General features: G+C 49.5%; 1 protein-coding gene across 3 annotated transcripts; it reads right to left on the bottom strand.

Annotated features, from left to right (window-relative positions):
• Positions 1-188: 188 nt before the first annotated feature.
• Positions 189-24,553, bottom strand: Lss (lanosterol synthase). 3 transcript variants are annotated; one of them, XM_075979897.1, is made up of 23 exons: positions 24,472-24,553; positions 24,121-24,289; positions 22,113-22,251; positions 20,362-20,470; positions 19,702-19,823; positions 17,378-17,474; positions 16,131-16,266; positions 15,513-15,621; positions 14,976-15,094; positions 14,078-14,175; positions 13,414-13,441; positions 12,020-12,076; positions 11,379-11,450; positions 10,488-10,538; positions 9,811-9,960; positions 9,162-9,258; positions 8,701-8,806; positions 6,087-6,152; positions 5,359-5,439; positions 4,344-4,514; positions 3,386-3,464; positions 2,740-2,918; positions 189-273 (listed from the first exon to the last, which is right to left on the bottom strand). In XM_075979897.1, exons 1-22 carry the CDS (start codon positions 24,483-24,485, stop codon positions 2,787-2,789), a joined length of 2,202 nt encoding a protein of 733 aa, XP_075836012.1. In that variant the 5' UTR covers positions 24,486-24,553; the 3' UTR covers positions 189-273; positions 2,740-2,786. The 3 variants fall into 3 exon arrangements, with proteins under 3 accessions (XP_075836012.1, XP_075836011.1, XP_075836010.1); XM_075979896.1 differs by lacking the exon at positions 189-273 and adding an exon at positions 955-1,301; XM_075979895.1 differs by lacking the exon at positions 189-273 and having other exon boundaries at positions 955-2,918.
• Positions 24,554-24,723: the final 170 nt, after the last annotated feature.

Raw genomic sequence — 24,723 nt, forward strand, 5'->3', positions numbered from 1 at the left:
CGGACTTCTAGTCACTGGTAAAGAAGCCCTTTATTGAATAGCACCACAGAGGCTTATAGACCCAACACAGTCAGGTGGGCCAACAGGTGAAAACCTTATCCTCTGATCCTCAAGGTCAAGGCAGCACGAGCTCGTGAAGCAGAGCTGGTAAACAACTTTGACACAGCTTTCAGTAACTCAAATCAGAAGGAAAGTAAAGATCTCTAGCAGGGAAGAGCAGCTGGAGGCCAGGACTCCAAATGGTCCCAACATATTACCATATAGTTGTATTTGCTAAAATAGAGAATAAAAAATCAGCATACAGGCCACAGGCCAGACGGTGATGACACACGCCTTTAATCCCAGCACTCAGGAGGCAGAGGCAGGCGGATCTCTGTGAGTTCAAGGCCAGCCTCATCTACAAGAGCTAGCTAGTTCCAGGACAGGCTCTCAAGCTCCAGAGAAACCCTGTCTTGAAAACAAAAAACAAACAAAAAATCAGCATACGGCAAAATTTTATTTAAAAAAGAAGCTCCCATCAAGTCCTTCAGCAGGGCATGTAGCACATTGTAATCCCAGCACTCAGGAGACAGAGGCAGGAGGACTGCCCTCAAGCTTGGCCATTCTCGACTACATGATGAATATCATATCACAGTGAGTACCACACAGGAAAGCTTTCATGAGGGAAAAACAGTCAACACATCCTACTAAAGAATATGTTAGAAATGGGTGTTGAGGTTCCCATCACAGGGAACACAGGGACTCTACTACAACTCCACAGGAAATGCTTCCAGCAGATTCTAAAGTTGTTCCTTACAGGCTAAAACTTCAAGAATCTTCAAGGACTTCTGAACTGTGATCTGGTGAGTGTCCCCCACCAACTCTCTAAACTGGGGCAGGTAATCCTGTGCACCCTACTGACAGCCCCACAGCAGGCTGGTCTGCAGGACAGACAAGCATGACACGCTACGGTGTATGTTCATCAGCAATCTGTTTATTAAGAGAACTGGTCCCGTAAGAGTATTTCGTACAGTGATCTGGTCGTGACTAGGAATTCTGAGGAACAGTTGCTGCTGCTAGAGGCAGATCTAGTGATACACCACCCATCTGCTCTGCTGCTGGCAGAGGCCGAGAGACTGTGCAGGCAAAAGCACAGGTTGTGATCTACGGGGGTAGAGCCCGACGAGTCACAGCACAGCTGGCAGTGGTGGGAGCTGGGCAGGAGGCAGGTGGCACAAAGCCTCGGGGAATCTGCACCATGGCAGAAGGTTGGCCTAGAAGATCCTGGGCAGGGAAACCAGATCTGACAGCTCTCTGCTTGTCTGTGGGAAGACCATGAGCCAGGGAGAGGGTGGAGTCACCACCAGTCCCCATGTAATAGAGGTAGAAAGCATTAGATTGAGAAGGCACCAAGATGGACCCTGCTCACCATGACCAGGGAGAAAAGTAGTAACTTCAAGAAGAACTTATTACTTTATCAACCCCAAACTCTGCCTGCACGTTGGCCAGACAGAGTAAGATATCAGGAATTCAGAGCTCACCCCAAGAAGCATCACCCTAGAAATCTGGCCCTCATTTGAACTCAAAGCACAGTTGGCAAAAGGGTTCATAATGGCTTTTGGGTGTCACAGATGCTTTCCTGGGTCCCAGGAGGACTACAACTGCCTGGCTGACTGCGTGGGTCTAAGTGGTGCGCTGGATGTCATCAGCTGTCCTTGCTACAGTGTTGTCCCAGAATGAACACCACAACCACTATCTACCCTACCCTCTTCATTCTATGTGTGGCTACCCACAGTGCCTCTATCCTAACAAGATGACTGGAGAGCATAACTTGTACCCAAGAAAACATGCAATGTACATGCTTACACTCTAGGGGCAGAATAGGACGCTGCATCTGCCTCTATGCCACCCAGCCTCAGGAAACCGTAGGATCAAACGCCTGGGGGTTTTGTTGTTGTTTTGTTTTTAATATTTTATTTTCGAGATTTATTTTTACTTTATGTGCATGGGTGTTAGGCCTGCATGTATGTTTATGCACCATGTGTGCAGTGCCCACAGAGGCCAGAAGAAGGCATTGGATCCCCAGGAAACTGGAGTTATAGAAGGTTGTTAGTCACCAGTGGGTGCTGAGAATCAAACCCAGGTCCCCTGAAAGAACAGTCAATGTTCTTTACTGCTAGGCCATCATTCCAGTCCCAAAATGTCTATTAAGGGAGTCGGTGGTCATTGAAATCACTTTTAGTGACATTTTTAGTATAAAGCGAGTTTGTATTTCCGTTCTGGAAAACTAGTATTTCAAGAACAACAGCCACTGCTCAGGACACAGTAAAGGGCCCTGCCTCACTCCCCACTGAGCCTTTTTCTGAGTAAACCAGCACCATTGGGTTGCCAGAAGTCTGCCAGCCCAGCAAACAGGAGTCTGGTCAGAGGCCTACTGCACAGTAGACAAAGGAGGAGGTGAAGAAGCCAGCTGCTCCTCTCACAAGGAAGTCATTGGCCATAAAAACTCTAGTTTCACTCATTCAAGAAGGATGTACCCACGAGCTGTAGGGTACAGTGTGTTTCCTTGGATTTCAAGGTTTATCTGGTTCCCTTTCTCATGGAATCTAGTTTCAGAACTAAACATATACTGACAAGAGCCTAGAGATACTAACCTGACCCTATCCCCAGCTTCATGTCTACAGAAATAGACAACAAGGCCCAAAGCAGGGGTAAGAAGGCTCCTACCACCTAGCCTAGAAACCCCAGCCTTGCCTGGACCTGCATGGTGATGATGCTGGCCAGCTGCAGCAAAGGCAGATATGCATTCAAAGGTGGCCGGCGAGGGTATTATCAGGGTACAGGCTGGAGAAGCGGCCTAGGGCCCAGATGGGGAAGACATTCCTGTAACTTGTGTAGCTGATGGCACAGGACTTGTTGAAGACCCCAGAGATGTTCTCCTGGAAGAACACAGAAAAATGAACAGTTAAGGAGCCTGTCCCTAGATGGCGGTCCTGACTATTGAATTTCCCAGCCCCAGAGCAAGTTTGGAGAAAGGTGGGGAGAGCTGATGAACTAAAGACAGGCAACCAAAGGCAAGGAAGCACAGGTTCCAGCTCAGAGACTAGAGCTTGAAGGAAACATTCTTCCTTGGAATAGTGGTCTCCAAAACTCTGGTAACCACAGGGACAGATGAAAACCCATCTGCACGTCTTGTCAGTGAAGGTATGATGGTAAAGCCAAGGTTCTGGAGGAAACATCAACTATCCAGTCCCTTCCCCACCAGCGCCCTTACAAATAGCAAAATGTGCTCAATATCTCAAGACCCAGCAACACATCCCAGATCTCCAAAGCACCCTAGGAGGAATGTGGGCACAGCAAAGTGAGCAAGCTGGAAAGTGACCACTGTCACATGGTCCTCACACACCTGAGGCCAGTCTCCATTGGGGAACTGCTTCTCCAGCAGACATCTGATTCCTCTCTCCTGAGCAGCAACATCGGGATGCCTGAGGGGCAAGAAGACAGGCTTGAACAAACCTAGCATGTGGCATCAACATGCATCTTAGGAGGACAAACATTCCCCAAATACTATGCTGATGATAGAGACAGCTTAACAACCAGAACACCTGGGACTCCTACTGCAATCTTCCCAGGAGCCCTGAGAAGCAGGGCAGGTGCAAGCACAGGGACGGACAGTGAGCAGAGTAGGCATGAGGCTTGTCTTCCTCTCCTTGGGAATCTTTTTTTTGTTTTGTTTTGTTTTTCGAGACAGGGTTTCTCTGTGGCTTTTTAGAGCCTGTCTTGGAACTAGCTCTGTAGACCAGGCTGGTCTCAAACTCACAGAGATCCACCTGCCTCTGCCTCCCGAGTGCTGGGATTAAAGACGTGCGCCACCACCGCCCAGCGCTCCTTGGGAATCTTATCAGCACCGTGTGCCAGCCCTGTCAGCATGTCAACCATGTCTTCTATGGAGAGAATATCCTCTGACGTGGCAATACATGTAACTCGGTATGAGCTACGGACACGGGAGGACCCAAAGTAGCTCTTAACACTGAGGCAGTATTCTCCACACTGGAAAGCAACTTCCCCACCACAGCCACCTCACTCAGTTTCCTTGGGCCCCAGCTTCTCTTGCTCTGCCAACAGCTACTGACTCTGAATAGATAAATAGACCATAGAAAGGTTAAGTCTCTCTAAAGGAAACCACCCAGCCACACAGGCTGCCACTTAGTCTAGGAATACGGTGTGTGGCTTCTGAAGCTGCTGATATCCACAGTAATGGAGGGATAATGGCTCAGTCCTGTGGCTCCTTTGACCTCTTCCCACATCTATCACCCTAGTCGAGCACCCCTACTATGCCCAACAATGGGTCCCATCGCCCTTACCGCACAGCCATCAGGCCCATCAGGGCCCAGCATGTACTGTGGACCTGGGACCTGGCACTCTGCACATAACGCCGTTGTTCACATGACTCAAAGTCCTCCCCCCAGCCTCCATCTGCCATCTGCTGGGACAGGAGGAAGTTGCAGGCCCGGGACACTTCTGTACATGCAGTCCTGCAGAGAGGAAGAGATCTGAGACACCATGTCTTGGAAGGATCTAAGCTGTCTATACCCTACTACTCTGACAGGCTGCCTTGGGTCATGGGAGGGGCCTGCTGAGGTGAGTGGCTATAGGTGTACATGTCTCACAGGGCTGCTGGGCACAGAGAAAAACACTCTGCAGCTACAGGCATATGCAAGCTGACTATGTGGGCACATGGAAACAGACCCAGGATCCCTGGGCCACATCTAGCTTAGTACAACTTCCCTACTCCAAACCCACTAGGTCTAGAAGCATCGGCTAAGCAGTCAGAGGCAGGGCCTGAACCAAGCCCTCTTCCTGAGTTCCTGCGTGAGACCCTAGTACTTCCTCACTCAAGATGAGAGACAAAGATTTGTAAGACTCTGAGGTAACACCTAGCCAAGGCTTATAAGCCAAGAAAATAAGTACTCAGAACTCCCTTCTTCTGAAACAGTGATCTTCACTCATTGTTTTAAAATAGTAAACAAATAAAATCAATTATCAAAGGGAAAAAAAACAAGCAAAACATTACTAGGCTGGTTTTACTGTCAATTTAACACAGTCACCTGGGAAGAGAGGTCATCAACTAAAGAATGTGGGAAGGTCCAGCCCACTGTGTGAGAAAGCCAGCGGAGTGGGGTTTTTCCCAGGGTTTCTGCGTCAGGCCCTGCCCTTTCATCCCTCAGTGATGGACTACGACCTAGAAGTATAAACCTAAAGTAAGCCCCTTCTTCCCCGAGGTGCTTCTGGCCAGTGTTTCATCACAGCAGTAAGACAGCCCAGAACAATTGTCATGGCAATGCCCTCGCTTGACATCAGTCTAAGAGCTACACTTACCCATCCTGGTAGGTATGCCCCATGCAAGCGAAAGCTTCCAGGCCAAACCAGGTGCCGTAGGTGAAACAAACCCCCCAGGAGCTAGAGGGAGACAAAAGAGAAGGTCAGACTTGGTCTTCATTCCAAGTGAGAGTACAGGCACTCTACACAGGTATGGGACAACCTCAAGCAGAGGGCAGAACTGGGAGGGAGCATGGTGGTACAACCATACATTCATAGCACTGGCTGAGACAGGGGGGTTGCTATTTTAAAGACAGCCTGAGATACACAGCAAGATCCTGTCTCACAAAACCGAAGAGTAAGAGACATACAGAAGAGGACAGAGGGTTGGGAAGGGAAAGCAAACAGGGGGAAGGGACTTGGGCAGCTGCTAAGAGCAGCGTTCACACACATTCCACACAGTGCAAGTGTGAATGCTGTTTCAAGAGGCGCCGCTCACCCAGCTCAGCCACTGCTCCTCCACAAGACACAAAGAACTGCTGATGTACACAAGGAGGAGGGCAATCGTGTTTAGGCCACAGAGCCTCCCAGCATGCAGCCCAAGTGCTCCCTCAACACAAGCTCTCAGCTAAGGGAAGGCCGAGCATCAGTCAGGGAATATGACCAGCCCGGAAGTCCCTCTTCCTGAGCCCCTCAGGGAAAAAGCAGCAAGGGCAGACTCCCAACCCCATGCACATGTCACCACCTCCCACCAACCCCTCTGCAGGTGAGCCCAGGTGCCTACTCACCCCTCCCAGGAGCCATCAGCTCTTTGTATCTTTCGGCAGAACTCCAGGCCTTGCTTGAGGGTCTCCCTGCAACACGGGCAGTGAGCCCAATGAACACTGCAGGCAGAATCAATGCCTTCCCCAACCGCACCTACACAGTGGTCTCAGAAAGGTGAGAATGGCCTCTCCCCTTCAAACAGATCAAAACAAATGTTCAAAAATGAAAAAAAAAATGGCCAGGCAGTGGTGACACACACCTTTAATCCCAGCACTCAGCAGGCAGAGGCAGGCGGATCTCTGTGAGTTCAAGACCAGCCTGGTCTACAGTACAGGCCACAGAGAAACCCTGTCTTGAAAAAGAAAAGAGAGAGAGAGAAAGAGAGAGATGAAAAAATGTAGCTATAGGACACAGAAGGGGCACACAGACTGTCAAAGTTCAGAAGAAACACAAAGGAAAACAGCTTTTGGAGACAAAGACCACATGAGAAGTAGCGCTGAAAACTACCAAAGCCACTGCCAAAGACACTAGTGTCAGGGGCCAAACAAATGCTCTAAAATGAGCTAGATAAAACCACCCACAACAACAAAGTGTTTTGGGCTGCTCACTTGAGATGTTGCCTGGTCCCCCTGAATCATTTACAGCAGCTTTCATTTAGAAAATTCTTCAGGCCATCTATTTTCACGAGCTGGTGTGGTCTGGCCCTAAGGGTGCTTCTCCATTTATTCCATTTCAGGCCAGGCCTCTCCTTAATTTCCTCATCTCCTCCTGCACAGGCCTTGGCTACCGCATTGCATTTCCAAGTGCTCTTTCTCCCCTTCAAACTGTCCATTTGTATTTCTGCCCCCATTTACTCCTGTCCACTGTGCACCTGCATATGAGCAATTACTATCACACAGCCTCAGGCAAGTTCTTAGGAGAGGGCAGAAATTAGCTACTATTTGCCAAAATATCACAAGAATAGTCTCTAGCCCAGTTGCTGATATTGTTCCCAAATGGAACCCCCTGAGCTGGGCCTCTGCGGTCTCTGTGGTCTGCACAGTTCTCAGCACTGTCTTCCATGCTCCTACTAGGACGGTCCATCGAGCTCTGTTAAAAATCCTCCCCAAAGCCATATGGTTAGGTCTGTCACAGCAATCTACCCTGGTGCCAGCTTCTATACTGGTTACTTTCTATTGCTGTGATGAGACACCATGACAAAAGCAACTCATAAAAGAAAGAGTTCAGTTAGGCTCACAGTCTCAGGCGGTGAGACGGAGGCACTGGATTAATGTTCCCTGGGGACAAATGAGATCAGTCTGAATGTTACTAACTGAGCCGTCTCTCCCAGCTTAATCTCTTTTATGTGTATTGTTCTATCATGTATGTTTTTTATGAACTGTCTCAATGTTAGGAGTGGGCTTCTAGGGCGACCTCCCTAGAAACTGTTAGCCAAGCCCCTCACACCATAGGGCTATTGCCATTGTTCATGGCTACAAAACAAAACTAGATAGTCCTTTAGTATTAAAGATACCATAAGCTTTGGCAAAATTAGGCTAAGACAAAAGTAGAAAATCCTTCCCTGCTATCTGGCTTTCATAATACTGGAAGACAGCATGCAGGCTGTTGGGGCATAACCAAGGGTCCAGCTCAGCTATGAGGCCTGCTTGCTACAGTGCAAACATCAGGTAAGACACGCCTGCTCATACAATAGTAACACAACACTAACACAATAGTAACACTGCAACGTCGCTGCCTTCTGCTGCAATGTAACTCATGTGATATTGGAAGCCAAGGCAAAGCTCCTGGTTAGAAAAAATCATGGACCCCAATAAGGAGTCCATTGCTATTGTTTTATTAAATGGATATGATACGCCTATCACATTTCCTGCTAAATCTGTTTACACCCTTACATTACTGCTGCCTTCAGTCTTCATCAGTAATAATGAGAGGTATATCACAAAGAGTCGTAACTAGTCACGCCTCTGAGACCAACGAACTGTTGCTGTGTCATAGTGGCCCAATATTAAACCACAGACGGAGAGAAATGAACAGCTGTACCAACCCCTCCAAGATGCAAGAAACATCACAAACAATGTGGACCAAAAGAATGCAAGAACCAGAGGAAGGGAGAACTGTAATGTGGTTACTTCCACAGAAGTGAAACATTCCCTGCACGTCTGTGTAACAGTGAAAGAACCATCGTATATCCACAGGGGGGACTCCATCAGGCGGGTTCAAAGTGAGCAACAATCTGTGACTGAGAAGACAGGAGGGCAGTCCCTTCATGGAATGATAGGGGGTGTAAATCAGTTGACGGCAAGGGTCTCCACATGACAATCTCAAGAGCGTCTGACCATTCACCGGCTCTCAGTACGAAAGAACACTTAGCACTTATTTACCTGGACACTGATGAGATATGTATGCTCATTTGAAAACATGTTCAAGAAGATGGGAAAAATAACCCATTCTTGTGTTACAGTTGTACTGTCTGGTTCTCCAGACCAACACACACACACATGTACACTCACAGACTTACACAGACTCACAGACTCTTGATGGATATGTAGGCACCTGAAACTGTTCCTCTGTTTACTCCAGCCACTATCCTGTGAGTCACGGCCTACTGTCTGAGAACGCTGCCCTCGCCTTCCTTACCTGATCTCTACTGCCCTGTGGTCTGGATAATGCTCATGGAAATGCTTCAGAGACTGCATCACTGCTGAGGTACACTCCACATATGTGTAGTCAATCATGATGTCTCCTAGAAAGGGAAAGGAGGAGGCACCTGAGCTTATAGTTCAGGCCAAGAATGTAGTGAGCACGTGTTGGAGCATGCAGGACTTACACCCAGATGTCACCCCAAGATCAACCTGGGCAGTGTGGCTAAAGTGAGTACGATGGGCAGAGACCTGCACACCTGTGCTGCAAGGCACACGGCTTTGCCATTAGCAGGAGAGTGGAAACCTAATATAAGGTCTCCATGGCCCGAGACAGAACCACAGCCACTCATCAAGAATACAGATACTCTATACTCTGAGGCCCAGAGAGAGCTCTGCACAGACCTGCCAGCATGCCAGGCCTGGCCTATACGCCAAACTGCTAATCAACACACTCACCGAAGACCTCTGAGGGGTTCAGCAACTCCAGCAAATGCCCCCCACGCTTGGTCTCGTAGGTAGCAAATCCTCCATCAGAATTCCTCATGCCCAACAACTGTAACAAGAGGGGGACAGACTGAGAACCAAGCACACAACTTACAGCATGACTTTCCCAAAGCACCGCAGGACTGACAACCTATAGGAGCGAGGGGTAAGAAGCCAGTTTCCATGCTGAGCCCTTAGGTGCTCAATGCAGCTGCCCACAATATCTGGAGACACATTCCAATGTCAGGCCAATGCAGAGCTCCACAGTAAGACACACATAGGACATGTGTGCTAAAATCCACACAGAAATGAACAGACATTTCCAACTTTCCTTTGGATACCACCAGGCCTTCCAAATGAGACCTGCAAAAATCTCAGCACAGATGAGCTCTAGAGCCAAGATGACAAGCCCCAGGGACCATACAGCCTCCTTGTAACTTCTGGGACTGTTTGGACACCATCTCTTAAAGCACAGGGCCCTTTGTACACACCCAGCCGAAGTTTCTAACCCTGGGTCTGTCCCAGGACTCACAGTCTCAGATTCTGATGCTCCTACACCCTCACCTTGGTCTGCTAAGACAGAACCACAGAAGAGGGCGTAAACACGAGGTAGGACACTCACCACAGCCACAGCATCACAGAGCCGCTCTCGGGGGATGTGCTCGGTGATGAAGGGACACTGCTTCTGCAGGAGCAGCACGGCCTTCAAAGCCTCGGCTGTGCAGTCGGCAACGATCCAGCCACAGTCCAGTGTGCTGAAGCAGAAACCGCCCTACAGAGACAGAGTGTAAGGGTGCTCCTCCCCTGCAGAGCTGTAACAGGAGGGCAGAGGCCTCTCTACCGCACAGTGGTACCTAAACTGGGCATAGCTGAATAGACCTGAGCTTCAGTACAGGGACTATCTAGGACTTTATGTCCATCCTGACGGCCCTTGGAGTTTAGCAAAAAAGTGGTCTGGACCTGAACAGCAACAGAGGTGCCCTATGGACCCCACTATGGGAGGCAGCAGCTACGTCAATGTCTCATTCCACAACCTGCAGCCAAAAGCAGGCCCTTACAGCAAAGGAGGTTAATGCTGGCTCTGGGTCCTTTATGTCCTCTGCCTTGATTTCAACACTCCAGCTCAGCATCTGTGCGTGCTAGCCATCTGAACTGCCCTGAAGCCTGGCCACAGAGGTGTAGGCTATCTCAGGGGATGATGAATTCCTGACATGAGGCATCTACAGAGCAAAAAGCCAGAAAGCCCTCCTCAAAGGGAAGACAGCTGGGCGTTGGCTCGGGTGGGTTGCCCACACATACCTTGCACATCTGGCGGTAATACTTCTGATAGTCAGGAAGGTTGTCTGGGACCTGGAGAGCAGCAAGGAACGTATGTGGAAAACAGAAACATGGTCAGTGCAGCATGGCACCCATGAGACCCGTCACCATATCACTACTAGGAAATAAGATCATCCAGAGAGGGCTACACAATCCACTCTCCTGCCCAGCCTCGTGGGCTCACTACTGAGCTGCATGACTCAGGTCAACGAGAAAGCAAACAGGTCCGCAAGTGCAGCAGGGTCCACTGAGATGGGCTAAAGGCCCATTGCTCAGTGTAGGGCCCGGATCAGGCCTGGTTGTGGAAGACAGTGCTGACTCACTCCCAACAGCCCTAGACGCACATGGATAACAGCTACATGGAGGCTCCTGGGGAAGCTGTATCCTGGTGGGATCAGAGGACAGAGGGTTAGGGGCACGAGGACTCTAGGGCAGGAGGATGCCAGTAGGATCAAGGCTGGAGGCATTCACTGTGTCTGAAGCAGGGTATGCAAGACCAGCCTAAGAAAGCAGTACATGATGGGGTGTAGGTGGCTACGAAAGGCAAGGATGAGAGATACTGATATGGCTGTACTTGGTCTCAGGGAAGGCAGGCACTGGCAACTCAAAAATGGCTAGGATGTCCACAGGCTGTTGATCAAAGACACAACTCCTGACTGTGCCACAGGCTGGCTTTGGCCCCCTGCACACAGGTGTTTTGGCATGAAGAACAGAAATCACTGGCTGGTGATGGGCTACCACGGGCCACAGCCAGAGCTACCATAGGATGACTAGTTGTACCAACACGGCAAGGGCAGGGCAGAACAGGGCAGAAACAACCCAAGAAAGCCAGCTTGGGGCAGCAGGACAGATGAGAAAGGGCATGGGCCTCACCTGTGAAAGCCGCAGGAATTCGTGAGCCTTCTGCAGGCAGGGAAAAAACTCAGGTCTGTGGTGTGCACCTGCCTAGAAGACAGCAGAACAGCATGGTTAAGCCAGTCCTCCAGTGCCCTGGCGACATCCTGCCACCCCACCCCCAGAAAATGACGCATCTTAGAGTTGTCTGGGGAAACGTTTCCTGAGGCTCTCATCTTTAAAGACAGAAAAGACAGTGAGACACAACTAAAGACAGTAATGGACAGAAGAGACCACCCTGGACAGTTACCAAAGTCCCACTTGTTCTGCCAGGCCTCACTTTAGGCAGCCCAACTGTCCAAAGACACCCTCGGGATTTCACTGCTTGCATTCCCACAGGCAAGGAAACACTTTTTCTCTAACTCACATAGCAGCTAATGTTCTAAGAGCCTCAAGCCCACGCGGCCCCAGGTACCACCCTGCTCTCCACTCCCTAGGCTTATTTCCCAGTTTAGCATCCAGTTCCAGAGAATTATCAACAGGAGATTGGGAGCCAGGCAAATGGGAAGCTCAAGGGGCAGAGGCAGGAAGCAGCATCATTTTCCTCAGGGTGAATGTGTGGCTCACACACACACAGGAAGTTCACATGGGGCTGCAGAGAAACAGAGCCGCATACTTACCTCCAACAGTGCTTGGATAGCAAATGACGTGTCCCAGATCTGTGATCCATTGGTGCCCTGTTCACAGACAACGAGCTGTTATAGCAACCCCATCCACTGACTCCTAGAATCCGAGGGTGTCGGAAACATACCCAGCTAATACCGTATATCCCAGAGTCTGAGCCCTGTGCACCAAAGCAGCTGACAAAGGTCAGAAAGAACCCTAAGCCTTGCAGGCAGCCATGGATAACAGAGCCCTACCTGCCTCTAAAGTCCCAGCAGAACAGCACTTTCTAAGGACACATCCAGGACCACATGATCCCGTGAAGGCTCCTCAACACCCATGACAGCAGGGTACCCCAGTCATGGGACAGGCAGAAATAAAACTCCTCCATTTCCAAATATGCCTGAGGGGTTAGGGACCCAGCTGACACATTACTGTGGCCCTGACAGGGTGAGGAAGGTCCACTTCAAATGCCACCCTGGAACCCTGAATTTCTGGACAACAATCTTGGGTCTCAGTGGGGGAAATGGATGATCAAATCCACAATGAGTTTTGTTCAGGAATCTCTAAATATTTGACAGAAACCCCAGCTCCCAACACTACAGGGTAATCATAGACTCTAAGTTTCTCACAGCTCCTTGGGGGCCAAAGATCCCAGGCAAACACCTGACCAGAAAGAAGCATTTCAAAACTGCCCACCCTTTGGCCAGAGCCCTAGGAGGATCTAAGGCAAAGGTGACCAAACATCAAGTGCTATCCCCATTACCACTGGGTACCAAGAAAGGAACAATTTTCAGGGCCTGCCCCTCTGCCCCAGAGGCTCATACTGTACTGGTGGCTAGAGGGCAATCTCTAGGGTTATCCTCTTAGGAACAATCTCTAGGGTTATCCTCTTAGGAACAATCTCTAGGGTTATCCTATTAGGTGAGCACACAAGCTCCTAGTGACCCGCCAGAGGAGTTCCATGTGGTCTCACAGAGAGCCCATTCCCACCCAGAGCCACTTTCCCTCACAACAGCAGGAGGATGGTTCCGGGAGGGTCTGAGCTGAGTTTGGATTTGCCATAGTTTAGTCTACCCCGATAAAAGACTACAGATGGACCCGTGAGAACAAACAGCAACCAAAGAGACCAACCCCACAGACACGAGTAATAAAAGGTGATTCTGTCTCTCCTCTTTTTCTACAAGAACTGTATTGAGGATGGTTTTCCAACCCTGTCCCATTTTTTTTAAATTCAGAAACAGGGTCTTGCTGTATAGCACTGTGTGGCCCACACTCAATTGTTCTGCTTTAACCAACTGAGTGATGGTACTACAAGCAAGCGCCACCATGCCTGACAGGCACTTCTGAATCATGATAAATAAGCAGAGATGGTGACAGAGAGAGGCAGCCTCAGTTCTATAGCCCTTACCTGCATTTTCATGCCATCAAGGCCCAGCCTATGGGGATAAGAAAAGATTACATCAGGGACAGTGTGAAAGCTGGAATTCTAGCTGTCCATCAGGAGCCACACACAAGCAAAAGAGCACACAGATCTCTCACCTCCCGCCATGCTGACTTCAGGGCTGCCCAGCTGGTCTCACAAGCACAAGGCCTACACCCAGCAGGAACAAGACAGGGGCTTACCCAGGGAGCTCTAATCCATGCCAGGTTAAATAGAACCTTCTATGGCCAGGTCTACTTTGCTATCCTCAGCTCACACCACACCGCCAGAGAGAAGATGGCCTTTACGTGCCTAAGCCTTCCTGCTATGGTCACTGTGACAGTCCCCACCTTGGACACAGTACAGGGCTGACAAGCCTCTTGTCCGCTGGCCTTTTTCACAACAATCTAAGACTGCCTGCTTCCAGGCTTCCTGGCTCTGACTCTGGGAATTATCCATAGTCACCGCTAGGTAATAAAAAAAAATCTTCCCAAAGACAATCTAACTGGCAGTGCCCCTGATTCCATAAAATATTCTCAGAAGTTTGACACCTGGCACCCCTATCTAGATGAGGCATAGGGGTCAGCATTAAGCTGCATGCCCATGGTCAGCACTTGGCACCACACCCCAGCCACCACTCAGTCACACTCACCAAAGGTAATCTGGGATCCTAGAGATGTGCTCCTGGAAGGCAGGGGAGGAGGGCCCATCCACTGCCCAACGAACAAGCATGTTGATGGTTTTTGAGATCTGCAGGATATGTGGGCTTCAGGACCCATGCAACTTTACCCTGGGACAGGGCCCCATCTGTTCTAATACAAGCTTCCTAAGTGTTCTCTATGCGTTCATGCCCCGAGACTCAAACTAAAGGCAATGTCACTCAAGATTCTGAATCATCTTAGGGTGTGACAAACAAGGACCAAGAGTCCACAGAGAGGGAGGAGGAAGCTCAGTTTATCCAGAGAACCTATGGTCAGCCGACCACAGTGCAGTCCCCAATATTACAACCCACATCCTGTTCGTCTCCCATCTATGAGAACAGCTTCCTTGCTGGGTCTCCACTAGCTCTGGTCACTATGTGCTGACTACTCAGCTTCAGACATGTGCTCTGTAAGGTCCCAAAGCCTGTGCACAGTTGGTCGGACTAGAAGCCTGGCATCCCCAGCCAGATGGGAGAGACCAGAAGTGAACATGAGGATCCTGCTGTTTGCATTACACCCCTAGGCACTTATAACTCTTATATAAAGGGTATAAGATGGATTATCTAGGGTCCATCTATGAGGGAGTAAGTGGAAAAACACACCCCACTCAGTTGACCATAAAGCTCAGAAAGTAGTCTTCCAGGAGGTTCTCAGACTCTTAGACAAGAGCCAGGTAGGAAAACGGGAATCTAGGAAATGAATATTAAGTGGTGCTTCAAATACACTGACCCAGAATCTAGGAAATAAGCCTGCCACATTCCTAACTCCACAGAGCCTAGCTCCTAGGGCATCTGACAAGATCTCACTGCTACCAAAGGTGCCGCAGGCACCCAGGATGGGGGCACTGACCGGGCCAATGCTGATGCACTTAGTGAAGCGGTCATCGGCAACAATATGGTCATACAGCATTTGGATGGCCCGCTGCCGCAGGCTGGTACTATGGAAGCGTTCATACAGGTTGAGGATTCCTGAAGGGGAGAAGGCATTGGGGACACTGAGCAACAGGAGAGGACAACTGGCATTCCTGGACAGGCTGTGCCCTAGTCCTACAGACAGGAATGGATCCTACACAGTCCAGCATCTGGCCTCTCATTTCCCCGGGGATCCCTCCTCCCACTCACTCTGTTTCATCTGTGCTTCCTCCTTCTCATCTAGGAAGGGCTGCTTTCTACCTCCCACCGTGACCCTGCCCTGCCCTACCTAGGTGACCTGACAGCAGCTGGTCTTTGCTGGGGGACCAGAGCAAGGTTCTATCTTCTGAGTTTCCACTCCAGGGCCATTTATTTATTGCATTGACAGAGTGAGTCAGAGTGAATGAATTATGTGGAGGGCTGACCATCATCTAACTATTAACCCAGACTCTCCCAACCCTCAGGAAGCACCTACCATACACCACATGCAGCAGCCAGCTATGTGGTGTGTATAGCTCATCTGGGGACACGTTGTTCTTCTGTGCTGGCCAATCAATGCTGGCATAATCCTCCACGTAGAGCTCCTAAAGGGCAGGGGACACCTGAGTGCCTAGCAGAAGCAGCAGGCAAGCCTCCCGAACATAGACAATGGACTAGCTCTAACCAGGGGTGATCTCTGGCTGTACATTCTCAGGGTTCTGGGTCACATCCTTTCTCAGCGGTGGAGACACCCAGCAAACCACCACTACAGGGTGTAAGATCCAGCTAGTTCAGTGACACCAGGGCTAATCTGAGGAGCTGTCCCAGTCCAAGAGCCGAAGTCCCACCCTAGTGCAAATCCTGTTCCAAAGTCCATCTCAGGGCTCTTTCCCAAGAACAATGACTACAAGCACGGGTTAGGACTGCAGCCTGTGAACTCTCCAAGCCCCTCTGTACAATGGCAGATGCCTTTCAGGCCCCTGTGAGCAGTTTATCTTTTGTTTACAGGTGAGAAGGCAGAGATTCCTCTGGACCCCAGAGTATAAAGATGCATTTAAGCTCTAGGGACTGTGAGCCATAGCCTTACAAGGTCCCTAGAGACCATAAGGCTTACCTGGCGGAGGCTCTGAACCAGTGGGTCCTCTGAGGCACTTAGCCGAGTGGCATAGCAGTAGCTCATGGGCAGATAGACCTGCCGGCAGTGACACCAGAGAGTGGAAGGGTGTGCAGGTACCCATTCAGGAAACAACCTAGAAGAGAGCATGTGTCAGTGGGACAGGACATAGGCCTTAGGCTCTTCCAAGCATGGACACTTATGCTGCTATGAGTACATCCATCCATGTGTGTGCATGCTTGCACTCTGCATTCTAATGCCAAATGACTGTGGAGTCCTATGTGGACACAGACCAGAAGCCTCTCCAGCCCCAAACTTCAGCCCCCTACTCTAGCCTGGCAAAGCCTTCCTCTGCCTGCACCTCCCCAGGGAAGCCTAGCATCGAGCTGGTAGAGCTGCCAATGAAGGACCACTGGATGTTAGCTCAATTGTAGTATATACCTCCATACTTCAAGAAACAGTACAACCGCCCTGCCCCACACATGGAGAGCTCTCTCCACGCCCCTCACTGGCTCAGGCATTTGCCACGTCTTCCACTTATTCAACCAGGCTGTAGAGCCAAGCCTTTTAGTCCTTGTTTCAGGACCCTGTTGTCTTCCAAGCAGTCCCTCACATCCTATCTTTCTGCATATGAAAGCTATCTACTACAGGAACCCTCAACTCTGTCTTCACTAGGACAGCAGGCTCTGCCTGAACTCTGTATAGCTCTGGAGATCTTATCTAACCTGGGGTAAATTTATATACACATTATATAGAGAGCCAATGTTCTTATAAGATAGTCACAAAAAAAGATAAAAACACTGACAATAGGTTTCAGTTAGTAAGGAATAGAAATTTATTCTGTTGGGTAAATATTAAAAAATAAAAAAAATTTAAAGATGCACGTGGAAGTGTTCATTGGTGAAATGATATCTAGGACTTATCAAATCAGTTAAGAAAACGAGATACAGGGAAGGGGGAGGCTCTTCCTTTACTCCTAAAGATGCTCCAAGTCTTTGTAATTACCAGGTATGATCTGCTATCTATCCCCACAAAGACCAAGCCACACAATGGGTCTGGAAATACCCTCCAGGGTCCCACAGCCTGCTCCATTGCTGTGTGGTTTGACAGCTTGCTCTTACTGAAAAGAGAACCCCCTTCTACCTATGTGTAGAACACATGAAGGGCCTCTAGTGAGAGGCCAATCCACCCCGTTAGGTCCCATCAGTCTACTACAAGGCAGTGCAATAGGCAGAGGGCAAACATACCACATCTCAGGGAATAGGGTATTAAGTCCTTCCCAGCTATAAACATTCAGGATGGCCAGCCAGAACTTCCCCCAGGAGGGGATGGCCACAGCACCGCCTGGAAAGATAACAGGAAAAAGTAGCTACTATTACGTGTGAACACTGGCTTGAAGCTATCTCTTGTACCCCTTCTTGCATGAACTGCCATGGGTCCGGTAACTCCCAGTCAGAACTAAGTGTGACCAACCTTAGGAGAGCTGTTTACAGCCCTTATCCCTAAGAAGGAACACATGAAGGCAGCCACCTGTGAAGGCAGCTCAGGGAGGGAAAGAAGAGGCTAGTGCTGTGCACTGTGCATTGTGCTGCACAGCCAAGACCAAGCTGCGCATCTGTGCATTTCCACTCAGCAGACAGTCTAGCATGCAGCCCACATTCAGAGCCACTCCTGCCCTTACCAAGCAATGGTCAGCCTTTTGTGCAGCACATGGCAATACTGACTTATACACATTTTATAAGTTCTCTCCTAAGTCCAAATGTGTCAAAGTTAGAAACACTGAGAAAGTTGCTAGCGGAAGCATGGTTCAAGCACGTCCCTCCTCCTTGCAGGCCTCAGAACAAGACAGCAACAGGGAAACAGAGAAAACTTTGAGAGCACGTGATCAAGACCATCAGAGGTTATGATGACTTACTTAATTACAACAGGAGCAAACACTTGAAAGGAGATTGAAGCATTTCATAAGGCACACAGAACACTTCCTCTAGCCTGGGAAGTCAGAAAGAGAGCCCGAAGGAGTGAAGTTTAAGATATACCATGAGTGTAAAGAGGAGTTTCCAAGACAGCACGGCGAAGGTGGACAGTGGGGTGAGAGGACAGAGCGCATGGGAACCTAGAGGTAGGAAATCACTTTCATCAAATGAAAGGAGACACTTGATCATGGAGCAAAGAGCGAGACAGGAGTGCAGGTTCTGGACCACATGACGAGCTGCAGACTGGTAATGCAAGACAAGCTCTGTTCTAAGAGCAGGGGGAACCACAGAGCCTGCGAGGGTTGGAATGGTCTCCAAAGGCCACTGGTGAGTTGAGAAGTAGCCATGCCCAGGCCCAGAGATGTAAGTGAAGAGGGATAAGCAGGGCCCTCACTGGGGACGTGCACCCGAGCTCAGCTGCCTTCCGTGGGCAGACTCCATGAACTGTCCCACAAATACTGTGTTAGTATGGCGCCTTTAAATCTTTACCAATCCATGAAGGAAGCAGAATATAAAATATCAAATTGTTTTGAGCTAAGGATAAACTTAACTGGTAGAATGCTTCTCTAGCAGGCACAAAGCCCTAAGTTCAAGCCCCAGCACTACATACATGAAGCATGGTCATGCATGTCTGTAACCCCAGCACTACATACATGAGGCATGGTCATGCATGTCTGTAACCCCAGCACTACATACATGAGGCATGGTCATGCATGTCTGTAACCCCAGCACTCAGGAGGAAAAAGCAGTTAGATCAGGAGTTCAAGGCCAACCTTGGTTACGGGATAAGTTCAAGGATTGCCTGGGAACATGAGACCCTGCCCTCCCCAAACAACAAAACCATGGCAGCACTCAAGTTGTAGCTGTGCTAAGTGGGCAAAGAACTGGCCACACAAGCCTGGCATCCTGAGTGTGATCCATGGAACTCAGGTAAAGATGAAAGGAGAGAATCAACTTCACAAAGTTGTCCTCTGACCTCTCCATGTGTACTGTGACACACACACAATCCACACACGCACCTCACAAAGCAAACACACACAGAAAATAATTAATTAAAAATAATAAAATTAGGGCTCAGAGGACCTGACTTCAGTTACCAGAAGCCACATGGCAGCTAGCAGGTCTGTATCTCTACAACTCCAGAGGCTCCGACACTCTCTTCTAGCCTTCACGAGCACTGCATACACGTGGTGCACAGACATATGTGCAGGCACCCACACACATAAAAGTGAGTAAGTCTCCAGCTGGGCAGTGGTGGCACACACCTTTAATCCCAGCATTTGCGAAGCAGAGCCAGATGAATCTCTGAGTTTGAGACCAGCCTAGTCTACAGAGTGAGTTCCAGTACAGCCAGAGCTACATAGAAAAACCCTGACTCAAAAAAATAAATAAATAAATAAACAAAAAACCCAAAAAAGTCTTTTAAAATAATTAAAATGAATAATTAATATTACTAATCATTACACAGCTCAACAATTTCCACTTACTCATGTTTTTCCCAGTGTTTCAACTAGAGGTGCATCTTACTAATTCCCATTTATAAGAGCTCATTGTGTCAGTATGACACAAACCCCGCGTGCCATACAGGACGTACATACCTTTTTTGTGAAGAATGTTCCGAGCACGTACAAGGTCAGGATCATCAGGCCCAACACCCAGGATTCTGAGAGCCACATAGTTCAAGGCAGTCCCAAACACCGTGGACTTGTCCTCAACATGCCTAACGGAAACATGAGACTGGTGGGAAAGGGGCTTCTGTCATCCGTCCCTATTTCTAAGAAATAAAGTCATACTGGGAGTGAAGTCTGCCTAGAAAAAACTACTAAAGCATCTCCTACCAGCATGACAACGCGGGAAGCACGCTGTGGGAAAGTTTAGTCCACCCAGCAGGAGAGCCAACTGCTCCAAAACTAGCTGGGCAGGGCCTGCCTACCCCTCTGCTCCCAGAATGTCTACATCAGAAAAGCAGGTGGAGATGGGTCTGTGGGGCCCCTACATTTGCTGCCATCTCTGCTGCCTCCACAATTTTAAAACACCATGGCTTTAACTTGGCATGTGAGTCTCAAGACTCACAACATTAGAAGTAAAACCCTGGTCAGGCTTCATATAGGTACCAGCTGCTCTCCTCCCACCAGGCTTTCTCCCACGCCACCTTAGGTCCATGGTTACAGTTATCCTGTTGCCTGGAAACCCAAGCAAGAGTTGCATAAAAACACATGCAAGCACACACAGGTACATATGTGCGATTGGACACTCACAGGCCCCAGCCGCCATCAGGGAGCTGCACTGATCGCAGGTAGCGTATCATCTCCTCTCTGTATCCAGCCGGCAGGGGGATGTGTGACACATGGCATGTAATCAGGAGACCTGCATGGTGAGAAGGATGGCCCACATTAGGAACGACGCTCAGCACCACTAAGCCCAAGCTCTTCTTCTTAAGGACCCATCCTGACGCACAGATGCCCTGTGGCTTCCTTCCCGTGCAATCTCCCAGGAAGGCCATTCTTCCTAGGCCGAATGACTTTGGAAACACCAGGAAGAATACAGTTAACACTGTCAGGTCAGCCGGGCGATGGTGGCGCACGCCTTTAATCCCAGCACTTGGGAGGCAGAGGCAGGCGGATCTCTGTGAGTTCGAGACCAGTCTGGTCTACAGAGCTAGTTCCAGGACAGGCTCCAAAGCCACAGAGAAACCTTGTCTCGAAAAAACAAAACAAAACAAAACAAAAAAACCCACCACTGTCAGGTCAGGGCCTGCAGAGCCCAAGTGGTGATGCCTGGAACCCATACCACAGTCTGGGTCAGGGAAACATGGCAAAGCCTTGAAGAGGCCGCCCACAAGTGCTCTGAAGGCCTACTAAGAGCCAGTTCAAGATCAATGGGACCACAGGGGGTGACCAGGTCTTGCTTTAACATCTGCTTGGGGGCTGGAGAGATGGCTCAGAGGTTAAGAGCACTGGCTGCTCTTCCAGAGGTTCTGAGTTCAATTCCCAGTAACCACATCACGGCTCACAACCATCTGTAATGAGATCCGGCACCCTCTTCTGACCCACAGGTATACATGCATACAGAACACTGTATACATAATAAATAAATAAATCTTTAAAAAAAAAAACATCTGCTTGGGACTGAAATACTAAAATGGCAACCCCGGATAGGATAATAGTTATTGCTCAGATTTTAGTGTTCTGTTTTATAAACTTTTTACATGTATGTGCCACTTTGCACATATGGGGACAGACGATACTATACAGAAAACCTTGATCCCATGCCTGGTCTTTGAGTGCGCACTCGTATCTTCATCATTCACAGGCAGTTCCATATCATATGTCCATGACATGGCGTGGTATGGGAAGGGGATCATATGGCAGCTACTATAGAAACAAACCCACATTCTCCTAAGAATTCAGGCTACTGAGATAGAGTTAAAACTCAACGAGGAAAATGGTCTGGATACATGAATATGGGTTGCTTTAAAGAAACATTGCCAGGATGTGAAAAGTCTTACCTAAACTAGATCAGAGACCCACATGTTCAAACACAATCGTGTTACCACTCACCAACCTGGACCTATGGTTTTCCTGCCAGAACTCCCTCAGCCACCGTTTGACAGCAAGCTCACAAAGGATATTTTAGTGTTCAAACAGCACAGGCATGGATACCAGCTCCTCACCAATCCTCTTGCCTATCTACAGTGTCCTGGCACTGTCTGGGCCTTCTACCTAGCTAGAGTGCCATTTTGCACTGGGATTCAAGAGCACCCGTCCCCCTCTCCAAGAGACCCCTTTGCCTCCATTATTAGAGCATTCGCCAGTCTACCCTGGGCTAATCGTGCTTCACCATCATTCCCTATCCTTGCAGTTAGAGGACTGGGCTACAAGGCCACCCTCCCCCAGAGCTCTTCCAATGCACTGCCGGGTTTCAGCCTGCTTTACCAGTGTAGGTCAAGGCCCCACCCACCGACAGTCCGGAACAGCCTTGCCCTCGAGTTAGGATAGCACGCGCCTACCTGGCAAGAGGAAGAGGGGTCCACCATAATCACCCGCCCAGTGTCCATCCTCAGCCTGCAGCTTGGCATAAAATGTCACTCCATTCAGGGCCCCCTCACGGGCTGTTTGAGCTTTAGGTAAGTCTGTGAAATAATTCTTCTGTGAAGGGAAAGAAAAAATGAGAGTTGAGTTTGCCTGGTGCCCTGAGGAACCCTCCTCATTCACAATCCACATCAAAACAGTGAGTCCAGTTTACTTTAAAACTTTGAAACGAGTCTTTGATGACAAGATCACACCAGCAAAGTAAAAATGCAATTCTCTGTTGTCATGATTTACTTTCCAGTCACCGATCTGCAAATTTCTTCAAAACATCTTAAATAAACACAGCACAGAGCATAGAGTACGGCACAGATGCCCAACTGATACTGAGGGGACCATCTCAGACAGGGCCTACATAATAGCATAGCAGATCACCAGAGCAGGTTTTCCCAACTCATGGCCAGGACTCACAGGAAGCCTGTTAGTGGCCGGGTGGTGGTGGCTCACACCTTTACTCCCAGCACTCGGGAGACAAGAGGCAGGTGGATCTCTGTGAGTTCGAGGTTAGCCTGGTCTACAAGAGCTAGTTCCAGGACAGCTAGGACTGTTACACAAAGAACCCCGGTCTCAAAAAAAACAAGAAAAGAAGAGCTAACTGTTCTATGACTGGCTGAGTTTCTTGTGTACATGCTGTGCACACAACAAGGTCAGATCCAACAACAAGGTCAGATCCAAGTACTTCACCTTGTAGATGACTGGATGCCCATGGCCTGGGAGTTGTCCCGGTCTGGACTCCAGCTCCCAGCCTGCCAAGCGCTGACCCGTCCCCTGGAGAAGGTCAGGGCCACTCCCACAGGCTATTTAAGTTTGGGCTTTTCTCCCCACCTAGCTGTCTTGGTCCACATTTACTAAACAAGTGCATTTTAATTTGGTCTAATCTGCTTTGATTGGAGTTTCTTGCGTCAGCAGAGAAGCTTTTATTAAGATTAAACCAAACCGTACATACGAGCAAAATCACACCCATCTTTGTAATTCTCTTACAAATCAAAGATTTTATCAAAGTAGAGTGCTCAAAATAAAATCACATTAGGGCAACTTCTTCCACAGGTCTCTGGGATGAAGTGATTGAACATGCTTCAATCATGTCTCTGCAGGGGAGCATGGTCCCCAAGTCACCACACTTTTCACTGTTGTTGTTGTTTCTGTTTTGGAGATTGAACTTAGGTAAACATTCAGTCACTGAGCTGCTCATCACTTCTTTTGCTTTGCTTGTTTGCTGCTGTTTTGAGATGCGGTAGCCAGGCCTGATCTAGAAGTTGCTTTGTAGACCACATGGGCCTCCAACTCAGAGACCCACCTGCCTCGGCCTCCTGAGCACTGGGGTTAAAGCCACACCCAGCTTCTTTGCTCCTTTTTTTTTTGAGACAAGGTCTAACTAAGTTGCCAAGGCATATCTCAGATCCTGCCACAGCCTCCTGAGTGGCTGGAAATACAGAAATGCCCCAAGCCTAGGTTCACACCGCTCTATAAAAACTGTAAGCTTCATTACTGCAAATAAATAAAACCATCACACACCAAAACGAGTCGGACACAAAGTCTATTCTAACGAACTCGGCATTTGAAAAAGAAGCTCAGCCTTAAATTTTATACTCTCAGCCCCAATGCATTTTATGCATTAATCCACCACCCAGAACAAAAACGGCAAACCCAGCTGGCTTTACACCTTCTTTCATAAGTCGAGTCCATTATCTGCACTTCGTCCTTCCCCATCCCTTTATATGGAGCTTTTCTTCGTGTTACACTACACTCACAAATACTTTGTTTACTGGAGAGCTGCCCGCTTTTTGAACAAGGCTCTCTCCTGTTTCAGGGCTCTGGCTCAGGAAAGACAAGGCAGAGGTTGGTCTGTGGTCACTTCCAGGTTTGGGGTGAGATGGCTCCTGAGGATGATGGTAGAAGATACAAAATAATCTGAATCACAACACTTACTGTGTCCAGTCCCAAAGAGTGGGCCTCCAGCCCGGTCTGTTCTCGACCGGGTTCGTCCTCCGCTTGGAAATACGTCCATGTCTGCCGACCCAGCTCATTGCGGAGCCGCCAGCGGGTGAGGTCAGTGGCCGGCTCGGTTTTATAGGGTCCCCCTCGCCGCCGCAGACACCTGAGCGGGCCAGCGACAGTAAAGCAGCGATCGTTAGGCTCCACCCAGGTGGAGCTGCCTGCAACCCAGGCGTGCAGAGCCACCCGCCATGCCACCCTGCTGCTGCCCGGGCACCTTCCCTGCCACTGCCCTGCCGCGTCCCTCGCCAGCACCCGCGGGGAGGCCCAGGGTCCGGGACTCACGTGCCCTCAGTCATGACAGCACCGCACTCTCGGCCACCGGCTTGCCAGCACCTTACCTGACTGACAGCTTAGCGCACTGCGCAGGCGCGAGCCTGGGCCGACCGGAATAGCTGGGTGGGCCGATGCTAGCGCGGCCAATCAGAGCATCACGAAGGTGAGCACGACAGCCGCACAGCAACCGCAGTGGTTGAGCGCCCGCCGCCCCACGCCGCCAGGCTCCCAGGAGGCGGGGCCCGAGGAGACGGGGGAGAA

The sequence above is a fragment of the Microtus pennsylvanicus genome, chromosome 7 (assembly GCF_037038515.1).
Source record: "Microtus pennsylvanicus isolate mMicPen1 chromosome 7, mMicPen1.hap1, whole genome shotgun sequence".
Classification (NCBI taxonomy): Eukaryota; Metazoa; Chordata; class Mammalia; order Rodentia; family Cricetidae; genus Microtus; species Microtus pennsylvanicus.

Bases quoted from the DNA above. Each gene is read 5' to 3' on its own strand.
- Lss (XM_075979897.1), bottom strand. The intron at 12,077-13,413 runs GTAAGGGCTATA...GTCTGTGAACAG, and splicing joins TTGATGGCATGAAAATGCAG to GGCACCAATGGATCACAGAT. The intron at 9,961-10,487 runs GTATGTGTGGGC...CTGTCTCTGTAG, and splicing joins ATTACCGCCAGATGTGCAAG to GGCGGTTTCTGCTTCAGCAC.